The sequence below is a fragment of the Trichomonas vaginalis genome, chromosome I (genome assembly GCF_026262505.1).
Source record: "Trichomonas vaginalis G3 chromosome I, whole genome shotgun sequence".
NCBI lineage: Eukaryota > Parabasalia > Trichomonadida > Trichomonadidae > Trichomonas > Trichomonas vaginalis.
In genome coordinates, this window is record NC_067203.1 from 5038845 (window position 1) to 5063822 (window position 24978).

General features: G+C 34.4%; 12 protein-coding genes and 5 pseudogenes across 17 annotated transcripts, besides 1 other annotated feature; 8 read left to right on the forward strand and 9 right to left on the reverse strand.

Moving 5' to 3' along the window:
• Positions 1–21: 21 nt before the first annotated feature.
• On the forward strand, positions 22–1482 carry TVAGG3_0931800 (armadillo (ARM) repeat-containing protein family; the record flags this gene model as incomplete). Its single annotated transcript, XM_001318947.1, has 1 exon — positions 22–1482. The coding sequence occupies one exon, from the start codon at positions 22–24 to the stop codon at positions 1480–1482; it is 1461 nt and encodes a 486-aa protein (XP_001318982.1).
• Positions 1483–1621: 139 nt separating this feature from the next.
• On the reverse strand, positions 1622–2976 carry TVAGG3_0931810 (cAMP-dependent protein kinase regulator protein; the record flags this gene model as incomplete). The annotated part of the gene is made up of 1 exon (XM_001318946.2): positions 1776–2900. The coding sequence occupies one exon, from the start codon at positions 2898–2900 to the stop codon at positions 1776–1778; it is 1125 nt and encodes a 374-aa protein (XP_001318981.1).
• Positions 2977–3194: 218 nt separating this feature from the next.
• Positions 3195–24978: part of a mobile genetic element that runs on past the window's edge.
• On the forward strand, positions 4516–5524 carry TVAGG3_0931830 (annotated as a pseudogene). The gene has a single exon. A coding segment is annotated over exon 1 (1009 nt).
• Positions 6070–7227, forward strand: TVAGG3_0931840 (annotated as a pseudogene). Its single transcript has one exon. A coding segment is annotated over exon 1 (1158 nt).
• TVAGG3_0931850 lies at positions 7663–8866 on the forward strand (annotated as a pseudogene). The gene has a single exon. A coding segment is annotated over exon 1 (1204 nt).
• On the forward strand, positions 9243–9776 carry TVAGG3_0931860 (protein of unknown function, DUF4106 family; the record flags this gene model as incomplete). The annotated part of the gene is made up of 1 exon (XM_051252622.1): positions 9243–9776. The coding sequence occupies one exon, from the start codon at positions 9243–9245 to the stop codon at positions 9774–9776; it is 534 nt and encodes a 177-aa protein (XP_051078196.1).
• On the forward strand, positions 10598–11832 carry TVAGG3_0931870 (annotated as a pseudogene). The gene has a single exon. A coding segment is annotated over exon 1 (1235 nt).
• Positions 11868–12287, forward strand: TVAGG3_0931880 (protein of unknown function, DUF4108 family; the record flags this gene model as incomplete). The annotated part of the gene is made up of 1 exon (XM_051252623.1): positions 11868–12287. One exon carries the CDS (start codon positions 11868–11870, stop codon positions 12285–12287), a length of 420 nt encoding a protein of 139 aa, XP_051078197.1.
• On the reverse strand, positions 12304–12759 carry TVAGG3_0931890 (uncharacterized protein; the record flags this gene model as incomplete). The annotated part of the gene is made up of 1 exon (XM_051252624.1): positions 12304–12759. One exon carries the CDS (start codon positions 12757–12759, stop codon positions 12304–12306), a length of 456 nt encoding a protein of 151 aa, XP_051078198.1.
• Positions 12796–13388, forward strand: TVAGG3_0931900 (protein of unknown function, DUF4106 family; the record flags this gene model as incomplete). The annotated part of the gene is made up of 1 exon (XM_051252625.1): positions 12796–13388. A coding segment is annotated over one exon (593 nt), but the record flags the coding sequence as incomplete, so codon positions are not given.
• On the reverse strand, positions 14161–14853 carry TVAGG3_0931910 (KilA, N-terminal/APSES-type HTH, DNA-binding family; the record flags this gene model as incomplete). Its single annotated transcript, XM_051252626.1, has 1 exon — positions 14161–14853. The coding sequence occupies one exon, from the start codon at positions 14851–14853 to the stop codon at positions 14161–14163; it is 693 nt and encodes a 230-aa protein (XP_051078200.1).
• Positions 15056–15445, reverse strand: TVAGG3_0931920 (KilA, N-terminal/APSES-type HTH, DNA-binding family; the record flags this gene model as incomplete). Its single annotated transcript, XM_001285441.2, has 1 exon — positions 15056–15445. One exon carries the CDS (start codon positions 15443–15445, stop codon positions 15056–15058), a length of 390 nt encoding a protein of 129 aa, XP_001285442.2.
• Positions 16829–17435, reverse strand: TVAGG3_0931930 (organellar and viral DNA polymerase type B; the record flags this gene model as incomplete). Its single annotated transcript, XM_051252627.1, has 1 exon — positions 16829–17435. A coding segment is annotated over one exon (607 nt), but the record flags the coding sequence as incomplete, so codon positions are not given.
• TVAGG3_0931940 (uncharacterized protein) lies at positions 17922–18116 on the reverse strand (the record flags this gene model as incomplete). The annotated part of the gene is made up of 1 exon (XM_051252628.1): positions 17922–18116. One exon carries the CDS (start codon positions 18114–18116, stop codon positions 17922–17924), a length of 195 nt encoding a protein of 64 aa, XP_051078202.1.
• On the reverse strand, positions 20079–20715 carry TVAGG3_0931950 (annotated as a pseudogene). The gene has a single exon. A coding segment is annotated over exon 1 (637 nt).
• On the reverse strand, positions 21511–21969 carry TVAGG3_0931960 (uncharacterized protein; the record flags this gene model as incomplete). Its single annotated transcript, XM_051252629.1, has 1 exon — positions 21511–21969. A coding segment is annotated over one exon (459 nt), but the record flags the coding sequence as incomplete, so codon positions are not given.
• On the reverse strand, positions 22162–22563 carry TVAGG3_0931970 (uncharacterized protein; the record flags this gene model as incomplete). The annotated part of the gene is made up of 1 exon (XM_051252630.1): positions 22162–22563. The coding sequence occupies one exon, from the start codon at positions 22561–22563 to the stop codon at positions 22162–22164; it is 402 nt and encodes a 133-aa protein (XP_051078204.1).

A 24978-nucleotide genomic window follows, 5' to 3' on the forward strand; every position in this document is an offset into this window, starting at 1 on the left:
CACTTTTTTATCAATAGAAAAATGTTTTATAAGGATTTTCCAAGCGATCAACTTGAAGCAAATGAAGAAAACGCAGTACACAAAGAATTAGAAGAAGAAAATACATCTCCTATGACAATTTCAGAAGATTTAACAATACAAGTTATGACAGCCATTGAAAATTTAGAGGATTTCTTACCAATTCTCCGAGAAGCATATCCACTTGTATTTCCCATACTTAATGTACCAATAATACACGAATTTGGAGCATATTTAAGGCAAAGAGGACCAAATTGTTTTGAAATTCTCAAATATATTATTGAAAGTAACGACACAAATCGTTCGATGATGCTATCAGTAGGAATTATCGATGAAGAGATTACAGGCGATCTTCCTGATTCTTTTGAATTAATTTACAATTTACTGAGCATTAATGGATCTGAGATGCATAAAAATCACTTCATAAACGCAAACGGTATCTTCCACATAGGAAGACTTGCAATGAATCCAGAAACTCAAATGCAAGCTGTATTACTATTCGGATTACTATATGGAGATATTTTTATCGACTATAGTTTTGATTACTACGATTTCTCACGGTTTTGTATAACTGCAGAAAAACATGAAGAAGTAAATCCTCAAAATCCTGATAATCCTACTGAAGTAGTTACTGTATTATCAAATGACAATGACCAGATAAACGATTGGCATTTCAATATGGTTGATATCATGAAATTGTTATTAGAATCTCCAAATCGTGACGTATTTATTTGCACGGTCAACGGAATCAATACTATATTCAAGTATTCACCACGTGCTATAACAACTCTAGGTTTCCACTTTTTCGTTTTCACTGGAGCAGCAGATTTAGATGCAGAGCTCTGTACTTATTGTTATGAAGCATTGGCAAATGCATTTAGAATGGACCTTTGTCAATGCATTCCTCCTGACCAATATAATGGATTTCGTAATAAAATTAGCGAAATCATAAATTCTCCAGATTCTGTTGAAAAAATTGCAACAAGCTGCATCCATATTTGCAATGCTATTATAGATTCTGCAGATGTCTATCATATGGAAAGTATTTTAGACGTTTTTGCAGGAACTGAAATTATTCAAGGGTTAAAGAACAGAGTTATTGATGGAAGGTTTAAAGACATAGTTCCTGCAACATTATGTCTATGCAAACTAGTTGAAAAATCATACAAATTCCAAGATTTATTGAAATTAAGAGAATTAGAAATCATTGATGTATTTTGCACAGCTCTTGATGGAATCGGAGGCTTTGAAAGCAGAGATGCAGCGGAAATACTCAGAGCCCTTATAAAACTATTACAAGAGCAAATTGATAGAGATAGAAATAATTTTTCGCAAGAAGAAATCACTGAACTTATAGATTTAGATCCAACAATACAAGAAATTCTTGGTTCGCAGAACGAAATTTTGAAAAATCAAGCTACACGTCTTTCTCAAATATTTGAAACATTGTTTGTTAATGAATAGAGTAAAAATCTATAAAATTTTTAATGTTATAATTAACTTTGTGAAATTGATGTTAATAAATTGAAAATTTAGAATTTTAAAAGAAAAATTGAATCTCGTTAAATATTTCATAGATATTCTTATTATGATTAATGTGACTCTCAATGGTGCATCGGAAATAACAAAAAATGGAAATTATGATAACAATATTTTTATTTTTAGATGATTTTTAAACATGTATTTATAGAAAATTCTAAAATCAATAGAATAGAGATATTAATCAAACAAATTTAACAGAAAATAAAATTTTGTGATTATTCTGCCTTCTTATATGTCAATTCATTGTTTTTGAATGTTGCATGGCACTTATCCAAGATCTTTCTGAAGACTTCTCCAGAAATATAAGCGATTCTTACCTGGGAAGTTGTAATAATTGTAGCAGCGCGAGCACAGTTGTAAATGAGAGCTCTTTCGCCGAAGTATTTGCCTGGTCCAAGTTCATTGACCTTCTTTCCATCGATAATAACGTCAACAGTACCTGCAAGAATGACATAGAATTTATTTCCAATTTCTCCTTGCTTAATGATGGTAGTTGCTGGCTGATACTCTTCGAGAACGGCTGCTTCTGCAACGAGAATAGCCTGGTAGTCCGGTAACTGGTTGAAAATTGGAACTTCCGAGATAATTTCTTTGCATTTTTGACGACGTTGATAATGGATGTCCTTAAGAAGATATAAATATGTTGTCTGATCGATTGCCCAGCAGTAGACTGTTCCTGCTGCGATAACAGTTGCGGCTCTTGTACGGCCACTCATCAAAGCGAGTTCACCGAAATAAGAGCCTTCGGAGAGAGTAATGACCTTAACTTCAGGAGCATCACCTGTCTTCTTCCAGATATCTACGTTACCGCTCTGAATAATGTAGAAATTATCTGGTTTATCGCCTTGTTTGATGATAACGTCTTTGTCTTTGAATTCCATCTTGAAGAATGCGTTAATGAGTGCATCAAGTTGATCGCTCTTGAGATATGATAAGAATGAAACTTTCTTGCAAATTGTTTCGATTTGGGTATATTCTTCTGGAGTTTTTGGATGTTTTGGTATTTCCATTGTTGTAGCTGAAATTGATTTTGACGAAAACGCTTTGCGCCTTTCATCACGGTTTTTGAGGATAGCTGCTGGAGAAACGGCTGAAATTCTACGTGTTGGAACTGCATTTTGGACTTTTTGAGAGTTGATGCTTGAGTATGCTTGTCCAGATCCATTATTCATCTTAGATGGGAATGGTATTGGTGCTTGTTGCCACATCTCGCTGATATACTTGCGAACATCAGTGGGACGATTTTGCAAAAGGGATACAACAATCTCCTGAAGAATTCCTTCGACGTTGTGCTGTTTTAAGTACTCCTCGCCAGATAATTCGTTTGGACTTTGAGTCATCAATTTGTCAAATAAATTTACAAAAAAATAAAATTCAATTCAATCGCGATACACAAAGATTGGGGCTTTATTTTTCATTTTTTGACAATGAAATACTGTGCATATAATGATAATCAAGGTGTGAACGATTAACACAGAAAACGATAAATATTTATTAATCGTTCCGGAGATCGTTTAATTTCAATACGTGAACATCCCAAATAACGGAAAGATTAATAAACCCCCGACTATATAAAGGTGAATATAAGCATGTCGGTCATGCTCATTTATTATTAAAGCATATGAAGTTCATAGAAAAAAAAAAAAAAAAAAAAAAAAAAAGGTAGTGGGGCTTCCAGGCACTTCGTGCCTTCTAGCCCTGAGGATGAATGAGTATAATGAAGTTCTTATATACGGGTCTTCCAGGAGCTTTTCACAAAATATATATGTTTTTCATGTTTTGTCAAGATTTCATCGTAAAGACTTTGTCAAGATTTCATCGTAAAGACTTTGTCAAGATTTCATCGTAAAGACTTTGTCAAAACTTCATCGTAAAGACTTTGTCAAAACTTCATCGTAAAATCAGACAAAAATAATGTTTAGGGTAGAAGGTTAGATATAACCTCTTTTCTAACCTCTTTTCTACCCTCTTGAATTTGTCAAGATTTCTTCGTAAATGTTTTGTCAAGACTTCTTCGTAAATGTTTTGTCAAGACTTCTTCGTAAATGTTTTGTCAAGATTTCATCGTAAAATCAGACAAAAATAATGTTTAGGGTAGAAGGTTAGATATAACCTCTTTTCTAACCTCTTTTCTACCCTCTTGAATTTTCATGAAATTTACACCAAAAATATACTACTAGGGTCATTTACGAAGAAATCTCAACAAAGTCTTTACGATGAAATCTCAACAAAACATAGACAAGAAAGTTCATGAGAAATTAGATGAAGAAGTCTTAACAAAGTCTTTACGAAGAAATTCATGAAAATTCAAGAGGGTAGAAAAGAGGTTAGAAAAGAGGTTATATCTAACCTTCTACCCTAAAATATATTTTTGGGTCATTTACGCTCATTTACGAAGAAATCTCAACAAAGTCTTTACGAAGAAGTCACAATAAAACATCTGTCAAAAACCGCTTTTTAACTTCACTTAAAATGCCACGTAAGCTACGTAAGAATATACGTAAGAGGAAGAGAGCATTGAAACATCCAATAGTAAAACTGACACCACAACAACAGTTGCAACAACAAATGCTGAATGACCCCACTATGTTGCAACAAATGTCAAGCAATCCTATGCTTTTAAACCGAGTCATTGGTGCACAGAGTGGAGGTTTAAGAGCGGGACTTTTAGCGAAAATGGCAGGCTATGGTGGAGCTGCAGACGGAACAGCCTATAACCCTCAAAGTCAAATGAATTTGAGTTCACTCAAAAATCAAATAACAGATGTCAAAAAGTCAAACATAGACATACAGAAACAAATAAGTGAAAACGAAAAGAAACTAGAATATGACAGACACACAAAGAAACTCAATGAGTTAAACGTAGAGAAAAAGAAGAAAGAAGAACAACTGAAAGAACTAAGTACAGAGGAATATGCGAAAAAAGTGTCAGAAAAAGCAGCAGAAGTAGCAAAAATGGAACAAGATGTCATAAATTTGAAAAACCATACTACTCAATATAAAATACTGAAAGATGAAGAGATAAAACAAAAAGCCTGAAGACATATATGGATAGCGATGAGTATAAAAAAGAAGTTGAAGCAAATGTAAAGGCAGAAAAACTTTTACAGTTGCAAAACCAAACCGTACAGTATGAAAACTTAGCACAAGAAAGTAAAAATAACGACGCGGCTATGCAAAAGGCAATGAAAAGCGCAGAATATATAAAAGCTAACAATGACTGGTTAGATGCCCAAGCCAACGCTAAAGCAGCCCAGCTTATAGGGTCAATAAGGACAAAAATACAAGCGGATGAAGACAGTTCAAATGAAGCTTTAACAAATGCTGACTTTAAGAACGCCTTCGAAGCTCTTCATAGTAAGGTGAAACAAGTGAACGACTTCTCATCTGGAAAGAAACTGAAGTCTGAAGGTTTCGACAAAGAGTTAAGAGAAGTAGCACAAAATATGACGAAAATAACAGATGCAGCAACGAGACAGGCAGTTCAAAGTGCCTATGACGCCGTTAGAGCAACTGTTGTGGAAAGTCAAGAAAAAGAGTTACAACAGACCAAAACAGACCTAGTAAATGCTTTCTTAAAACGAAAAGTCAGGTAGGACATTATGCTGCAGATGGAACATATGTGCCAGCTGGTGGAACTTATATACCACCAAACCCTCCAAGAGAAGCACCTGCACCAGGACTACCTAAAACATTTACATCGTCACATGGACACAGACACAGGCATGCACCAAAACCAGCACAACAACCACCTCCACAACCAGCACAACAACCAGCACAACAACCAACACAACAACCAACAGTTCAAAACCCTGCACAGCAACAACCACAAACAGAGCAAGGACATAAAAGAAGTAGAGAACAAGGAAACCAAGAATTCTTAAAAATGCTTAAAGAAGAGTGTGGTTTCCCAGATAGTATTGACTTTAGTGACAGATATAAAGAAGCTATTGGAAAGTTCAAGGATGGAAATACTGACCCGAACCTATTTAGCTTTATGGCTCAGCACCAAAACGGATATAATCTCAAACCTGGAAAATACAAGCTCGCTAAGGGATATGATTTAATAGCATATCATCCAAATGACATGGATGAATTTACTCCGAGATATTTGATGTCAGAGCTAAATGACAATTCAACTTTCGTCATGAAACGCGTAAAAAATAGAGACGGAACGAAAGAAGAAAGGGTTATGAATGCGGATGACTTAAATAGGGAACTTGTTGAAAACGGTCTCGGAATATATGAAATGCCAGCAGATGAGGTACAAGAAACTCCACAGGAAGAAGTTCAGATACAACCAGACATGGAAGAAATAGTTCAGCAACAACAGCTAGAAGAGCCTGAAGGAAACGAACAAGTCCTTCCTTTGGAAACTAACTTCACAGAACTAGATGAAGATTTGGAACAGCGAAAAATCTTGACCCTCAACAAGAGTATGCGGAGAATATGGAATATTTCCAAGAGTCTAAAAAAAATTCGGCTGACATAGTAGAAGAATATCGAAAAATGTTTGCCGACATACAAAGACTCCAACACCAGATGAAAATATTCAGCATAGAATGGAAGAACTGAAAAAAAATGTACACAAATCAACAACACCTTTTTACTTACGAGCATTTAACGTTCAATCTTCGGATGAACTCGGTGAAAATAAAAGGTTAAATTTCAAGAAAACATATAGAAATGAAACATTGTTTAAAGTTCATTCAGAACCTAACCAAGATGGAACAAACCTACTTTTGTTTCTGCAGACGATGGAACTACAATGAGATGGGGTCATAAAGCTAACCCGGATAGGTGGTTCATAAACTTACAACCACAATTCCAAGAAGTTGTAGACGCAATGGAAGTCAATGGTGAACCAGATATAGCTGGTATTTTAAGCGCGGCTTTAATGCCATTGAAAGATATGAAACATGCAGATATTTTGGACCAGTATGAAATGAACATGGCTGATGGAAATATAACACCTGACGTTCTAGAACATTTATCAAAGAACTACACAGAACCATAGAGATGGTATATTTGGTGAAGAGTTTAGAAAGAAAGTTATGGACAGAGAAGGAAGAGAACCTATTGTACATGACCTTGCAAATGAAAGTTTGCAAAATGTCATAAAAACTTACTTTGCAGACAATGAAATGAGAAGGGATGAATATTTAAGAAAACTCAAATGGACAGTACCAAATGAAATGTTAGTATTGAAAAACATGTTCCTTGACAAAATAAACCAACTACAGAAATAAACGACGCAAGACTGAAAGATTGGGTAAAAGCTTTCCCATTCACAAAAGATATAGTTGGTAACATGGAAAGAAAAACCAGAATGGCTACAAAAACATATATTTGGAAACGAGCTTATTCCATATGGACAAGCTCTGTTTGAAGAGCTTGAACCAGAAACTCAGGAAAGAGTCATGCAAACAATACGCGAAGACTCAAATACAAACTATGACAAACTCTTTCTAGGATATAGGTTACCTGAGATGGGCGACCAGAGTCCAAAGGCAAAAAGGGCATGGAAAATTTGCAACATACTAGATGAACATAATGCAAAGATGCAACAACTTGAAGCAGAGGGCAATGAAGGAAAAAGAAGAGTTAAAAACTCAGTCAGGAAGAAAGTAAAGCTTGGTCCACGTGGGTTCTATTATGACAATATAAATCCAACTATTCTATATTTTTTACTCATATGAAATGTACGCGCTCAGAATATAACGCCAACAGTTTTGGATGCTATGAATGGAATGTTTCGAATGGTATAACGAATGCGACAATGCCATTAGAAGGTCAGAAATAGTTCCTGGAACTTACGAATATACAACTGCTGTTTTCTTATGGAAACGTAGGTGAGTTTGGAGAAGGTTCTTCAACAACAGTAGATATTGCTTGCGACAGGTTTCATATAATTTCTATTGACAACTCTTTCTTATACGTGGAACAAGACATTGAAATAAAACCTTCTGCCAAGTTGTCTGACAAGAAAGGTTGCAATGGAATTTCTATGTCGGATACCAATATGCTCCAGAAGTTTTCATGGGATATAAGATATATTCTAACTCTGACTTAGTTCAAACAGTAACATGGGCAAAACTATGAATGGTTCGCTTGAGAAACTCAGTACAACCACAAGCTAGAGAACAAACAGACCAGTATGCAACTATTGAGAAAATAAGAAGACTTGACCCTAACGTTCCAGGAGTTTATGTTAACCTTTCTGGTTCAGAGATGGAAATGCAGTAACCAAAGTAAATTGAAACTTAGAGTTCCTTTGTTCATCTTTCCTCATCTTCAGGTTTTTAAGATACTTGCCAAACTGGGCAGGAAAAATTTCTATCGAACTACTCCAAGCAAAAATAACTTAGTCATTGCACAACACAAGACCCATTCACTCTTACAGAAGTAGTGGGAACAAATAAAACGTCATTCGCCGACTTTTGCAAAAACAAAGTTGACTTAGACTTTGGTTTCTCAAACCTCAACACTGAAGTAAACTATTATTTCAATGCTGCTGGAGATGCTTGGGACCCAGTTAAGTTCACATGCGAAAAATTTGAATGCAAGAGAATAGAAAGCAGACTTGCAGTCTATATGTTGGACCCAGATATTTCAAATGCTTTAGCTGCCAAATATATTGCAGTTCCAACTTATGTTCCCTATACACCAAATATCTGTCAAAGACTTTGCAGGTGAAGTTGGAAACCAAAGTGCTGACCCAGGTGCAAGAACAGATATTGCCTTAACAACTGCAATGAAACATGCAGATACTATGTTTGTACTGTTCAGACGAACTATAAATGACTATTCTTGCTTCTACAACCCTGGTATTAAATACCATATAAACATAGATGGCAAATATTATCCAAGAGAAGAATATTCTACAGTTGAGGATATGAGGTCATACAACTTGACATTAGATGCTATGAACTTTAACAACAACTTCACAACAACCATTAACCCTGAAATGCAAAGTTCTATTATGCCATATGTGAAAGTATGGACTCATACAGGAGGTCAAAAAACTCAATATACAAATGGAGACCGTTCAAACTTTTGGCTTGGCATTCCATTTGCTGACTCAGAAGACTTTATGGGTGGTATTTCAACTGTTGGTACTGTACAAATACAATATACTGGTGACAGAGACGGTCCAGATGAATTGAAAGCAAAGAAGTTTACAAAACCAATAGCACTTTTCACGGAAGATGCTCTTTTGAAGATTCGTTCGATGAAACCTGCTGGGGCTCCTCAGATTGGCATAACGACAGCTTCCATCGAGCAGATTTTGGCAGCAGGTCAGTAAGTTGTTCTTGAACTGACTTCTCTCCGTCAAATATTGACAGTACGCCAGTTTTGACATAATATTGTAAGATAAACTTACCTTTAGAAATATCTGTAAGTTTTGTTGTTATATTTTTGTCAACGTCAAGAACTTTCACCATTTCAGTTATACCAACTTTCTTTGCTTTATGAAAATATTTTGGTTCAGCAAAGACTGCTATTCTATAACATTTTCCATTGTTTGTATAAAGAACTATTCTGTCAATGTATTTGTACTGTTTGTGTGTGTAAACTTTGTTTTGCTTCAATTCAAAGAGATACTCAAATACGTCCATCTTTTTATTCTTAGTAAAATGTCATTTCCGAAAAATAGAAGCGTAAGTGTTTCAAAAGGTTTAATGGCGGTGGCAGATGTGAAGTTAAATTCACCAACTCAAACAAACAGTCAAAGTGTTGTTGTCAATGTCAAAGAAAGAGATGTTGAAGTGGGGAAACCATACGAAGACCAAGATGGTATAACAATAGTTCCTGTAAAAGAACCAACATACCCTGAAGTTAGCAGAGACTTAAGTTCTGTTGCAGATATTCGAAACGACTACCAACAACTTAAAGACAAACTTAAAACTCAGGAGAAGATTTGTCAGGCTTTGGGTATTAATGTTAAACTTGGTCGAACACAACCCTGTAAAAGTGAACTCATATGTCATCGACCTCATGAAGTTTTGAAAGAACTATTGAAACTTTTGACAGAGGCAGACGATATAAACATCAAAGAAATAGAACCCGACATTGCTTGCTGTGGTGTTTCATACAATGTCATTGACAAGATATACGTTATGAAAGGAGGTGAAACGTTGAACTTAAAATATAGTTTCCCAGACGTCATAAAAATATTTGACGACCACAACATTTCATTAAAGTTTAGTTGCTAAGTAAATGGCAGAAGACATAATGGTTTATACTATTACGACTAAAAACCCTGGGTCATATAATTCTATAACAACAAACTTACAAAGTCCTCAAGGACGATATTGTAAACTGACCTTAAACACGATGACGACTAAAGCCTGTTTTGCTCTTTTGACACCAGAAGATTTTGTTGTTGTGAATGGTAAAAAATACTTCTTTGAAGATACTTACTCAGATATACCACCAACAGGTTTTGTTGACTTATTTAATACTTTAAGGACGGATGTAAATGTGCTGCAACTAGAGCAGGTTTCATTATGTTTGGATGTCCGACTGAGTTTAGTATAAACGATATGAGCTATAATACAAAACTTATATCTGGTTTTTACTACCAACAGTTTCCTATAACAGGAAAAGGTGTCATACAAGGAATGTCTGTTCCATTGACTTTAAGTACACCTATTTTATATATTGTTTCAAACTTAGGTTCAAAGTGCTATTCGAATGTCGACAGAAACTACTATGACAAAAGATACTCATGCGTATAAACAACACATTCTCTGCTGGTTTGCCTATTGTTCATTCGAATGCAGAGTTTCAGCTTTAGTAAACTCAACACTTTGGCAAACATAAACTTAACCTTAGTTGAACGCAAACTTTTGTTCCTGTAAAAACTTTTATGTCCTATGTATTTTGTCAATGACGGCAGAAAGTTTCGAATTGGAAGATGCAACCGGTGAAAGTATTGTATTACAAGAACAACTTCAACAACAAATAGCTCAAGAACAACAATATGCAACAAATAGCTCAAGAATAAAAAATATTTTTTTTTATTTTTATAAAAATGTACAGAATAGATGTTTCAGATTTTATGACTTCCAAGCCTTCAGAAATATGTGTCCATTTAGAGACTATAACAAAGCAGTCGAGAATTTGAAACGTTTAGTCATTTATGTCGACTCTGCCCCAGAATGTTATGTCATGAAAGAATGGGATGTTGTCTTTAACAAACCAAGAGCAACAATAGTTTCAGAACAAGAATGTAGACAGAAACTTAAGAAAATAAAAGTTATACAGGTTGGCATGAAGATGTTAGATGCTTGGGATATTTTATTGTCGAAGTTAGAAGATTTTTCAGTTCGTGGTATAAAGTTCTATACACCATCTCCAAACTTCTATTCTATCTTCACTGGATATAAATACGAACAAGTAGAATGGAAAGAAAATGTTATAGAAGCTTGGTTAGACCATGTCAAAGAAATTATATGCAATGGAAACGAAAAGGTTTATGAGTATATCTTATGTTGGTTTGCAAACATCTTACAACATCCAAGTGCTAAAAATGAAACTGCTCTCATTATAATTGGAAAACAAGGAACTGGTAAGAATACTTTCTTTACAGATATTTTGTGCAAACTGTTAGAAGGTTATTCGAATCCGAATATGACAAACTTAGAAAACATCTGTGGCAAGTTTAACTCCTCAATAGAGAATATGAAACTTATAGTTTGCAATGAACTTCAAAGTATAGATACAACAAAAGTTTTGAACTCAGATGCTTTGAAGAGTCTTATAACAGACAAAGTTGGAGTTGTTGAAAGAAAGTATAAAGACCAAAGAGTTTGTGAAAATGTTGCAAACTTCATTATGGTTTCAAACAACGCCGTTCCGATGAAGTTAGAAAGTTCTGACAGAAGATATGTAGTTGTCAGAACGTCAGATTCTCATATGCAAGATACAGAATATTTTGACGACTTAGCAGAAACTTTGACATCTGACTTTTACAACCACTTGTTCTCATATTTCATGACATTAGATATTTCAAAGTTCAATCCAAGACAAATTCCATATACCGAAGAGAGACAAACATTGTTAGAAGCAAACAAGAGTGTATATGAACTGTTTATAGATGAAAACGACTTTGAGTGTTTAGATGAAAGGTCTTTATATGATGAATATAAACAATATTGTCAAGAGTATGGTTATATGGCAGCTTCTAAACGAACATTCTTGGCAAATGTCAAAAGTCTTTTAGACGTTCAGAACGGCGTATATACAAAGAAAAATTTTTCTGAGTAAATTTTAAAAAAATATTTTTTTATCCGATAGAAAAGATGACGAAATTCATCTCAGTAAATAAGTACATGACAGAAGTCAAAGAAGAACTAGACCCATTCGCTTATTTGAATGTTTACTTCTACCATTTTGAAAAGTCTTCATTTGACAAAGTTTGGAACATCGAACCAGTTAAGTTTGCTATTGTGACTAAAAATGGTGCGAAATTTGAAGACTTAGACATAGAAGGTTTGTTAGCAGTCAAAGAAAATTTTGACAGAAGGTTCTCAAACCTTAAAGAAGGCAAAGCATACAAACTTGTTATACCTTATGAACCAAAGAAAGCAGACGACTATGAATATTATGAGTCTAAGATAGTTGAAGTTCAGGGTAGATTAGGTAAAAAGATTTTAGAGTCTAAGCCAGTGTTTGCTCCTAAAGAGGAAGAGAACATTGACATTGACCCAGAAATGTTCTAAAAATAAAATTTTATTTTTACATGTCAAATTTCTTTTTCTCTGGAACTGGTTCAGGTTCTTTCTTCTCTTCTTCTACTTTCTTTTCTTTCCTTTCTCTCTTCTTCTTCTTTTCTGGTGGAGTTATGTCAAATTTCTCAGAACCATATTTATGTAAAAGTTCTTTGTCCTTTAATAGCTCTTCTATTCTGTTTTCTATTTCATCTTCAAGAACAGCGCATGTGTCTTCTTTGCATTCTAAGAACTTTTGTTGGACTTCATCTTTCCAATCGGCGTCATCTCTGTCAACAAGTCTGTCATTGACAAATTTTAAGACTGCTCTTTGTAATGTTTTATGGTTCTTGTCATATTCCCAGAAACAGAACTTTAGAACAAATTCACCTTTCTTGTTTACACTATGTAAGATTTTATGGTCGACAGATGTTTTGCTGTCAAAAAGCTTGTCTCGAATATAGATAGCGAAATCGCTAGACATTTTCTAAAAGATAAAATTTTTAATTTTTCTAAAAATATGTTAGAAAAAAAGTTTGCTGACATTGACAAGAAATTTGAGAATGTTTTAAACAAGAACAAGAGGAAGTTAGAAAATGCTCAGATAAAACCCATACATGACAAGTTCCTATTTGCTCAGAATGGTATAACAGGTCTAATCGCACCACCTGGGTCGGGTAAGACTTTCACTTATCTTAAAATGGCTGCACAACAACAAGAACTAGATGAGAAGAACCCATTCTATGAGTTAGTTGTTATTTGTAGTACTTCTGGTCAATTCGATCAAACCGTCAATTCGTTCAAAGATATTATAAAGAAGTCTAAGTTAGTATGTATAAAAGACTCTGAGTTGTTGGATTGGATAAAGAAGTACCAAAGAAGAGTTTTGAAGTACAATGCTATAAATGAGTATGTCAATTCTAAGTTTAAAGACCCAAATGAGGAAATGCAGAGAATATTAGAGAAGAAACACTTCAGAAACAAACAGAAAGAGATAGAATACATTTCGAAGAAATTGCAATCTTACGATTGGAAGACTTACCCTCATAGATGTCTTCTTATCTTAGATGACTTTGCTTCTCATCCTTTGTTAAAGAACAGAGAACAAGACATGTGTCGAATTCTTAAGAAGCTCAGACACTTTAACATCTCAGTTGTCATTTGTGTACAGACAGCAAAGAGTTTAAGTAAGGATGTAAAGAGAATACTTACTGATATCATACTTTTCCCTGGATTGTCCGAAGACGATTTCATGGAACTTATGAAAGAGTCCATGGCAGGTAAGTTTGACAGACATGAACTATGGGAGAAGTACAAAGTCATACAAGACCCTCATACTTCTTTCAGAATTCACATCTACGCGAACAAAGTTCAAATTGTAAAAAGTCAAGCTTGAAAAATCTAAGTGTTTAGTCTTAGTAAGTCTGTTGTGGTGCTGGGGCTGTCGGTTCTTCTGGCTTTGGAATGGACTCGGTTGGTGGTACGTCAGTCATCTGTTTGTGTCCTGTCGGAAGGAAGAACTTTTTCTGTCGGAAGGAAGGACTCGGAATGTCGGAAGGAAATTTTTTTCCAGTTGTCGGGAAATTTTTTTCCTGTCTGAAGGAAAAATTTTTTCTGTCGTTCGACCAAAAAGTTCTCAATTTTCGAAAATTTGAATGGTTTACGGACGAACAACAGGAAAATTTTTTCCAGTTGTCAGGAAATTTTTTTCCAGTTGTCGGGAAATTTTTTTCCAGTTGTCGGGAAATTTTTTTCCAGTTGTCGGGAAGAACTTGGAATGTCGGAAGGAAGAACTTGGAATGCCAGAAGGATTTGACAAGACAATCTACCTTATAGAGCTACCTGAGCCATCTTTGGTGTCAAGCTTGAAAAATAAAGAGTGCATTTACTCTACTTGTTTGAAGTTGTCAAAATACTCTGTTATTTTTTCCTTTAACAATGGCAAATCTTCTTTGAATGTAAGTATTGTACAACCTTTAATATCATAGTGTGTTTGAGGTAACGTATCTTGAACTATTTGTTTCACATCTTCATTCGGTGTCATTGAAATCGGTAAGTTTTCGCGATAGAACCAATTTCTGTCAGATTTGTAAATCTTAGCAAGGTCGTAAAAGCTTTTGTTGTTTCTTCTGACTAAATGCAACATAACCATATCTCTGTCTTCTTCATTTTCCATCTCTTCAGTGTAAATCATATACTTATAGTTCTTTTCCTTTCCTTTTGGTACCGAACGTGGTATTCTTTTCTGTATGTTTTTGTCTTTTGCTTCAAGCTTGTTCTCTAGCTCTTCACGTTCTTGTCTATGAATTTCATCTAACATCATGAAAATATAACAAGCGTAACGAGGTGAAGCCCACATTGCAACAGCATTTACGAGAAGTCTATGTACATAATATCCTTTCAAACTATTTGGCAAATTTTTACGATTTTCGTACGGAATCTCGTTCCGCGGTTTTCTACCACTCGCAAACATATGAGGAAATTCTTCTAAAAGTTCTTTTGTCTGTTGGTTTTCAAACCAATGACGTGCTTGCTTTGTAGAACGAAGAGTATTCAAAATACTTTGCATTTGGTACATATCGTCTTTGACCGAACGAATGAGACGTAACTGTTTGTTATATTGTATGTACTCGTATTCTTCATTTATGGCTTCATGGACTATAACTGTTGTTGTGTTCTCTGTTGTTGACATATCTGTTCTTACATACAAAATAAAAAAATTTGTTAGAAAAAAATTAGCGTTATTTTCTTACTTTCACAAAAGACCAAAAATAAACGCTTTACATGTATTTTTCAGCAACTTCGTCAAGAAGTCTGTAAATATACCAAGCATAACGAGGTGAAGCCCACATTGCTATTGAACTAACTAGGAACTTATGAACATATATACCTTTTAGATGCGATGGTAAGTTTTGTCTGTCTTGGTACATCTTTTTAAGTTCTACATGTTCGAACTCACTGAGGAGTTCATGAGTGCTATTTAATTCAAACCAATCTTGTGGTTTCTTAGTATCTGGTGTAGCACATGCTGTCAAAATACTTTGCATTTGGTACATGTCATCTTTGACCGAACGAATGAGACGGAGTTGTTTGTTAAACTGAACCCACTCATATTCTTCATTTATAGCTTCATGGACTATAACTGTTGTTGTGTTCTCTGTTGTTGACATATCTGTCTTTACATACAAAATAAAAAAATAAATAAAAATAAAACTAACTTTATTTTTTCTATCTTAAGGAAATTCATGATTTCTTCGTAAATGTTTTGTCAAGACTTCTTCGTACATGTTTTGTCACCTCTTGAATTTTCATGATTTCTTCGTAAATGTTTTGTCAAGACTTCTTCGTAAATGTTTTGTCAAGACTTCTTCGTACATGTTTTGTCAAAACTTCTTCATATATGTTTTGTCAAAACTTCTTCATATATGTTTTGTCAAGACTTCTTCTTCGTAATGAGCGTAAATGACCAAAAAATATATTTTAGGGTAGAAGGTTAGATCTAACCTGTCTTCTACCCTCTTTTCTACCCTCTTGAATTTTCATGATTTCTTCGTAAATGTTTTGTCAAAACTTCTTCATATATGTTTTGTCAAGACTTCTTCGTAAATGTTTTGTCAAAACTTCTTCATATATGTTTTGTCAAGACTTCTTCGTAAATGTTTTGTCAAAACTTCTTCATATATGTTTTGTCAAAACTTCTTCATATATGTTTTGTCAAGACTTCTTCTTCGTAATGAGCGTAAATGACCAAAAAATATATTTTAGGGTAGAAGGTTAGATCTAACCTGTCTTCTACCCTCTTTTCTACCCCAGTTATTTTATAAGCGTTTTACATGGTAAACGTTATTTTTACATGTATTTTTCAGCAACTTCGTCAAATAATTTTATAGCTTTATCTATCTCATCTACTTCAAACGTTTCTTTACCTTTTATGGGAGCACCATACATTTTCTCAAACTTTTCAAGTAGTTCTGTTTCAGCAGCTCTCATATCGTTAACCAACACAACCTTGACTCTATTGACTGTACTGTCATATCTTAGAGTTATATTATATGTTCTTCCTATCTTATATCTTTTTGTGTTGAAGTCCTTCGGTTTCTGAACGATGTAAAGTAAGCCTTCACTGCAACGTTCTGAGTCGAATGAACCATATGTTATGAAGTTATATCCAACAACTGGGTCTAACCATAACAAAACTATTGGTATAAGACTTTTGTCGATGAGATATGCTGTAGTTCCATAGAATCTTACCGATATCATAAGCTCAGGATTTCTTGTCAAAATTTTCTGACTAGAAGCAATTCTAACCCAGTCCTTTGCTTTCTTTCCAGATGGAGATAAAATGTCTGACAAAGAATATTTGTTGTATTTCTTTGAGTATCTTACGTTTAAATCACCTATTCTAACCACTTTGGTGTCATTGTCTATCTTTCCAACTGTTTCAAACTCATTGTTTGTCATTTCTTTCTTTAAGTCAGCATAGTCGTTTCGCATTCTTTCTATCTCTTTGACGGAGTAGTTATATTTCCTCATTGCTGCTTTACATTTTGAACATTGTGGGTTCATTTTAGCATTGTACATTGAAATCTTACCTGCTAGTATGACTAAGGCGTCAATTGCTCTCTTTAACTCAAAAGTTGCGGGTTTTATCTGTTCATTCCATACCTTACCTCTTCTGTCTTTATCTCTTATCTGCCATACACATTTTGCAACTAACGAAACAAAGTTGTCGTAGGTCTTAAATTCTTCAGATTTGTATATGTCAGAAACATTCTTATATACCATGTCGCAATCTTTGTCCATAACCTTATGGTTGCAATGAAAACCAAGGAATTCATAGTTAACCTTTCGTATGAACTTCTTTATTTCTACTGAGTCAGTTGCTTTGACTTCTATTTCGTCGAATTCTGGAATAGTGAGCTTTTGTTGTTGGATTTCAGGAAGTTTAGGTAAATGGTCAATAATGTCCTGCATGTCATAAAGATACTGTTCATTTGTTTCATCTTTCGCACTACAGTCTAAACTACCTGTTAACAATTCCTGCTTTATCTTCTGGATTTTTGTTTCGAAAGTATATGAAGAAGGAATGAAGCTTTTCATCTCTACTAACATTGACGTAGGATTCATGACTAACGAGTTTGGTGCTGTTGTTGCTAACATGTTCTTACAATAAAAATAAAAAAATATTTTTTTAAAAAACTAAAATATATTTTTTATTTCGGGAAAACTCATGACAAATTCAAGAGGGTAGAAAAGAGGGTAGAAAAGAGGGTAGAGCTACCCTTCTACCCTAAAATATATTTTTGGGTCCTTTACACTCATTACGATGAAGAAGTCTTGACAAAACATTTACGTTCATGTTTGACAAAACATTTACGAAGAAGTCTTGACAAAACATTTACGCTCATTACGAAGAAGTTTCGACAAAACATTTACGCTCATTACGAAGAAGTTTCGACAAAACATTTACGTTCATGTTTGACAAAACATTTACGATGAAGTTTCGACAAAACATTTACGATGAAATTCATGAAAATTCATGAAAATTCAAGAGGGTAGAAAAGAGGGTAGAAAAGAGGGTAGAGCTACCCTTCTACCCTAAAATATATTTTTGGGTGTAAAATTCAATAAAAATAAATGGTTCATTTACTCACAATATTTTTGTACAAAACGACCCCAAACTTTTAACTTCTTTTCTGCAGCTTCAAATGCTATCTTAGCGAGTTCATATTCTCTAAATTCTCTCTTTAAATCTTCTTGTTCCCATTGGTCTAGTTCGTATGGCGAGTCTCTATAACCAGAACATATCTCACGTTCATGTTCTATTTGTTTTTCATGCATTTTTCTAACTTCTTCTTCGAACAAAGGTTTTGCATTCTCTACTGTATCTTCAAGTTCTTCTTCATCTAATTTCTCATGAACTTTCTTGTCTATGGAGTCCAGAATTTTTCCAACTGCTATACAATATTTTGGAGAAGCCCACATTGCTATATAGTTTACGAGTCTTGGTCTACATACATTCCTCTAACCTGTTTGATTTCATCCGGAATTCCTGCATGAATTTTGTATAAAAAGCAACCCGCTGTTTTCCGCGGGTTGGTATATTCTTCACAAAATGCCTCAAAATACTCTTCCCAGGACTTATTTTCCAACAACCTTCTAAAGTCTTTCCTAAACTGCTGACACATCTTTGTTGCATTTATATAACCATCCTTGTCTCTACGTAAGACTTCAATACCGTTATAGGTGCCTTTTGTGAATGTTTCGCCATTAGATTTGTTCGTGAACGTTTTTGCTTCGACTGTCATACTGTTCTTACAATAAAAATAAAAAAATATTTTTTGGTGGGATGTCGGACATTGTCTTGAAACAGTACAAATATTGTTCTGAAAAAGTACAAATATTGTTCTGAAGCAGTGCAAGTATTGTTCTGAAAAAGTACAAGTATTGTTCTGAAGCAGTACAAGTATTGTTCTGAAAAAGTACAAGTATTGTTCTGAAACAGTACAAGTATTGTTCTGAAAAAGTACAAGTATTGTTCTGAAAAAGTACAAGTCTTGTTCTGAAACAGAAAATTTTTCTCACAAATTGAGAGCTTTTACGGGAAATTTGTTCTGAAAAAGTACAAGTATTGTTCTGAAAAAGTACAAGTATTGTTCTGAAAAAGTACAAGTATTGTTCTGAAACAGTACAAGTATTGTTCTGAAAAAGTACAAGTATTGTTCTGAAACAGTACAAGTCTTGTTCTGAAAAAGTACAAGTATTGTTCTGAAGCAGTACAAGTATTGTTCTGAAAAAGTACAAGTATTGTTCTGAAGCAGTGCAAATATTGTCTTGAAACAGTACAAGTATTGTTCTGAAACAGTACAAATATTGTTCTGAAACAGTACAAATATTGTTCTGAAACAGAAAATTTTTCTCACAAATTGAGAGCTTTTCCGGGAAATTTGTTCTGAAACAGTACAAATATTGTTCTGAAGCAGTGCAAATATTGTTCTGAAACAGTACAAATATTGTTCTGAAACAGTACAAATATTGTTCTGAAACAGTACAAGTCTTGTTCTGAAACAGTACAAGTCTTGTTCTGAAACAGTACAAACAAGTAACCTTACAAATGTAAACTTATATCGTTCTATTTTCTTCACTAGGGTCTAACACCAAAGTAACCTTACAAATGTAAACTTATATCGTTCTATTTTCTTCACTAGGGTCTAACACCAAAGTAACCTATGTACATGAAATTTCACTGCATAAAAAAAAAACCTGCGCGAATCGGGATTTGAACCGAGGTCTTCGACGCCTGTAACGAGGTAGCCCATACCACTGAGCTATGAGCCGCTTGCATATTTTTAAGTAAAATATAGTATATTTGTCATACAGTGAAGGATGACCAAACTTAAAAAAAATAAAGTTAGTTTTATTTTTTTCTATCTTAAGGAAATTCATGAAAATTCAACGGTTGAATTTTGTATAAAAACCAACCCGCTGTTTTCCGGCGATTGGTATATTCTTCACAAAATGCTTGTTTTGAGGTCGAGCCACTTTTGGCTCCACCTCTTTTTTCAACCAAAACTCATTTTTCAGTACTTTTTCAGCACTTCTCCGTAGTTATATATGAAAGACAATTCGAGATAAAAGTCGTAGTACAATGGAACAATATGTTGCACACCATTTGTTGTGAACCAAACTTGAAAGTCAGAGAAACTGTTACTAGGTGGTTCGTAGAATTTAGAAGCAAAGTCATAAAAGTCCTTACCAATACAAAGAAAACTATTGTTGCTTGAACTGAAACTTGCATGACACATAACATTTTGAGGGTCAAACACGTTTCTATAAACTGTCAAATCTGTTGGTGGCGTATAAACCAGAACGGACCGTCAGGTGGTAATGGTTCGTTCTGGTTTAGTAACCGAAGAAATTGTGCCCAAGAACGTTTGTCTACTTGCCAAAATAAAAACTGTGTATCTCTTGGAGGGTTAATTTCAATCCTTTGAAATGAAACTGTGGAGTTCATCTTGTCATATTCTAGTTTCAGATAGTATGTTCCATTTAGTAAAGAATCGTATTTTTCTTGAAATTCCCAGTAGTATTTGTTTATTTGAGTTTGAAAGTCATTTAGAGTCTTCTCAAGACTTTCGTCTGAACGAACCGTAAAGATTCTCATTTCGTCAAATTTGTCTAGTAGACCGTCAGAACCTCTATATTGCCCATGAAAATATACCGCAAACATAAACGCGTTAGTTCTTTTTGAAAACAAAACTCTTCTAAATCCTATTGCCTTTGCTTCTGAAGGACTTTGAAGCCAACGAATTGGAAAGTCAAAGCGGTAGGAGCCGGATGAAATTTCTTCATCTGATATAGTCCTACCAGCGTTTGTAAAGATATAGTCTAACGGTTTTGTATCTGCTACTTTTGTTCTTTGTTTTTCAACCTGAAACATTTAATATATGTAAAAATATACTGTTTTAAAAAATGTTTTAAAATGGTATGCCATATAGCTTCTTGAATTTGTTAAGAAGTATTCGAACGCGTTTTCCATCTGTATCTCTAGCGTTTACATGAGCATAGCCCGCCTTAGTAAAATATACTTGTAATTTCCTATAGTTTACGCCGGTATAAAAGTAGAAAGAGTCTTGTTCTTCGCTATAGTAGTAAAACTCAAACGTATGCTTACCATAGTCTCTAATTTCAATTGCTTCATCTTCTAGTTCGTCGACAAATTCGAATACAATATCTCCAAATTTGCTTATGTTCTTATTGTTTTCAGAACGAGTGACCCAACGCAAGTTTTTAAGTCTATTGTCGTTTCTTATATGGTTTATATGGTCTACAAAAGGTAGATTGTTAGGATTCGGTATAAAATGAGTTGCAATGACGACATGTTTAAGATAGTGTTTTCCACTCATCCTCATATTAGCATATCCGTCATTTCGCTCCCATTCGCTTAAAACTCTTTTTGTCTCTTTCTTCCTTATTTCAAAAGGCTCAGAACAGTGAATTTCATATTTCTCATCTAACAAACAAGTTTCCCAACGGTCTACTCCAACAAACTCGGCGTACATTTCAAATAAAATAAAAAAATATTTTTTTGAAAAAATATATTTTTTCTTTACTTTACATAACCACCTGCTGCCATAAGTCTTTGACGCCAACCCATACCAGCTAATGAAGGTTGACTTGGTTTAGTCTGGAGACTAAACTTTGGTTTTGGTTTATCTTCAGTTTTTGGCTCACCTTCTTCTATTGGTTTTTCGTCACTTTTTGGTTCCTCTGACTTTACCTCACTTGCAGGTATGGTTGTGTTGTCAACATCTTCGTAAATATCATATGCCATCTGTTTTTGTTTTCCTTTCAACTTTTTGTGTTTGTTGTAAAGTTTAGAATATTTCGACTCTAAGTCAATGAGATGTTCTATAATGAACTGTTGGTCCGTGAAATAAACTTTTCCATCTGTTGTCTCGAAAGCTCCTTCAGACTTCAATATTTTATTTGTGAGAGTCTGTTTCTTTTTTGAGATACTAGCCGTTCCATTTCTATGAAAAGTGACTTTGTAGTTAGGGTTTGTATTTCCAGACCTGGCACTTTCTATTATTGAATTTTTCTCTTCATCTGTAAGTTCTTTGACAGGTTTTGACAATGGTTCTGAACTTTTTGTTTGTGGTGTCAAATCTACCGTTTCAACTTCTTCGGTCATTTCATCTCAGTAAAAAATTTTAGTTTGGTTTGTTTCAACTGGTTTTGTTTAGGTTTTTTAAGTCGGTCTAAAACTTCCTGAGGTATAGGGAGGACTTGACAAACACGTTGTGTAACTGCTGGAAGTCGACAAATCCATCTTGAACCCATTTGTCTCAATGCTGTATTGTTCATTTCATCTCAGTAAAAAACTTTACATTCCCCAAGTTTGAGGCGGTTGAGGTTGGTTATTGTTTACCCACTGTTGTGCATGGTTATATCCTCTGTTAAAGAATCTTTCACCTTGGTCCATATAGTGCCCTGCTTGGTTATAGTAGTCATTTGCTTTGTTATAATAGTTTCCTGCTTCTCTTCCTACATTGTCCATCCATCCTTGAACTTTTCCTCTTGTTTCAGGATTTGGAATAAGATTTGCTGCATCTCGTGCTACATCCCAACCTTTCTGTACAGTTTGTATAATAGGTTGTGCTTTCTCTTTAAGTATACCTAATGTACTCAAAATCTTCCTTCCAACTCCAAATACACCTCTGGCTATTGTTCCCACTGCGGGCAAAAATCTGGATGCAACTCCTGCTAATGCGCCAAATAAACCCATTTCTTATGGGTTAAAAAATGACGAATCCAAACAAGGACCCCTATGTTTCTAAGGCAACAAAGAAAGCACTCATGATAAAAATCTTTAGTTCAACACCAAATGCTTGGTTTATGGATATCTTGGAAAACATTCCGAGGTATAGAGAAGATGGACCTCCATACTGGCTAATATTTGTCGGTCAAAACACAAGATACTGTGAAGCCATACCATTACAGTCCAAAAATATTTTAGATGTGAAAACTGCTTTGACAATCTTCGTTGACAAATACCATCCAACAAAACTGACATCTGACTGTGAAAGTTCTTTCAAATCAGACGATATTAAAAACTATCTGCGTTCAAAAATGTAAACCAATATTTCATTGTCGACCAAAACCATTCTGCTCTTGGTGTCATTGACAGTTGTATAAAAATCTTAAGAGACTTAAACCAACCACAAGGTGGTGAGGTAGATGAAATGTCATATGACGACAAGTATAGACACTTCTCCATGGCAAAGATGAGACAAGTTTTAAATATTTACAATAGCCGTAAACAAAAAGGTTTGGGAAACCACTCCCCCGAAGAAATGAAAAACAACCCTGACTTAGAGAAAGACTATATATTTAATAGTTTAGTCAAAAGAGACAAACAAGAAAGAATGCCAGGCTTCAAACTTAAGAAAGGTGACAAAGTAAAAATAGAAATACCTAAACGCGACCCATATGAAAATACTATTGACTATGACAACAATGGGAACTCGACAGGTACTCGCATTCGTGTTCGTAAAAATAGAAGAAAGTATACAAGAGAATATTATGAAGTTTTAGGCAAACATGGCAAAATGTACACACTGCAAGCAGAAGATAAAACTACTATTGTCAGACCTCGTTTCAAACTTGTCAAAGTTCAAGGTGGTATACTTTCAAAGACAGTTCCTAACAAATATAAGACAACTCCTGACGAATATGCTAAAGAAGTTGAAAATGACGACTAAGCAATTCTATACCATGCGTAAACTGTCATGTAAGGTGGCATGTATTCTTTACTTTGTCCCGTTGTTTGCGTATATCCTGAAACGCGATGTGTATGGTTTCCATCTCCCTGAGTGTCACTCCAGTAACAATTTATAGCAAACTGAACGTCGTCTTTAACATCATATCCTTTACCTTTTTTCAAGGCGTGCCAATCCCAAAATTTATGCTTATGCCAACCTGCTTGAGATGTACTTAAATCTATGTAGTGACTGTGTGCAGGTAAATTTTCACCTGAAATCGTTTTACTTCCACCTGTTTCCTTTGAAGAGTTTGCACAATACAAAAACCTGTCGACTATTTGTTCCCATGCACCAACACCAAACATTACTTGAGGACTTCTTGCTTCCATAGATGTATAAATAGAACCTACTGGGTTCATTAAATCAAACATATGAGATAATATAGGATGTCTCTTTTGAACTTAAAATATAGTGCAACTATTTCAGGTTTCTTCTGGTTTGTGTCAGAATATTTTTTAATATAATCTTATGTTTTCAGGGTAGGTAAAGTCTTGACTATAATATTTATTTCTGTCATCTTCATAATAGTATACTATTCTCGTTTTTTCTATTGCATTATATCTTTATATCTATAATATTCTAAATATAATGTTTGCTTTTTTGGGTCTACACGTGCGTCAACACCATAGTCATAATAATATGGTGCTGGAGCTGGGTCAGGCAATGTCATATCTGCCATTTCATAAACTCTTAAATATTTCTTTTGTTCGTCTCCATATAAGTTTAAGTAGCAGTTGTTGTCTAATGGAACTTTAACTTGTGTACCATCGTTCTTTTTATAGCTTACATACATTTCATTGTTATTTTTCGGAATGAGTTTACACCGTATACCATTTCTTAAAGACTGTACAAACTCCCATCTAAAATATTTGTTTTCTTCATAGATAGAAAAGTCACCAACAATAGTTTCAATATTTTTTGTTCCTAGCAAACTTTGGTATATTTCATTGACATATGTTTTATCTGCTTTCTTTTCAAGGCTAACGTTTAAGTCTGTTATTTCAGAAGATGTATGTGTATGTCCAACGGCACTTTTCCTGTTTAAGGTTTCTTGTAAGTTTGTAATATTTGCAATGGTATGTGTATGTCCAACGTCACTTTTCCTGTTTAAGGTTTCTTGTAAGTTTGTAATATTTGCAATGGTATGTGTATGTCCAACGTCACTTTTTCCTGTTTTAAGGTTCTTGTAAGTTTGTAATATTTGCAATGGTATGTGTATGTCCAACGTCACTTTTCCTGTTTAAGGTTTCTTGTAAGTTTGTAATATCAGATATAGAATGTGTATGAGTCTTTTTAGAATATTCGTTTTCAGCTCTTGTCACTTCACTTGACATTTTATTGTCAACATATGTTTTATCTGCTTTCTTTTCAACATCCTC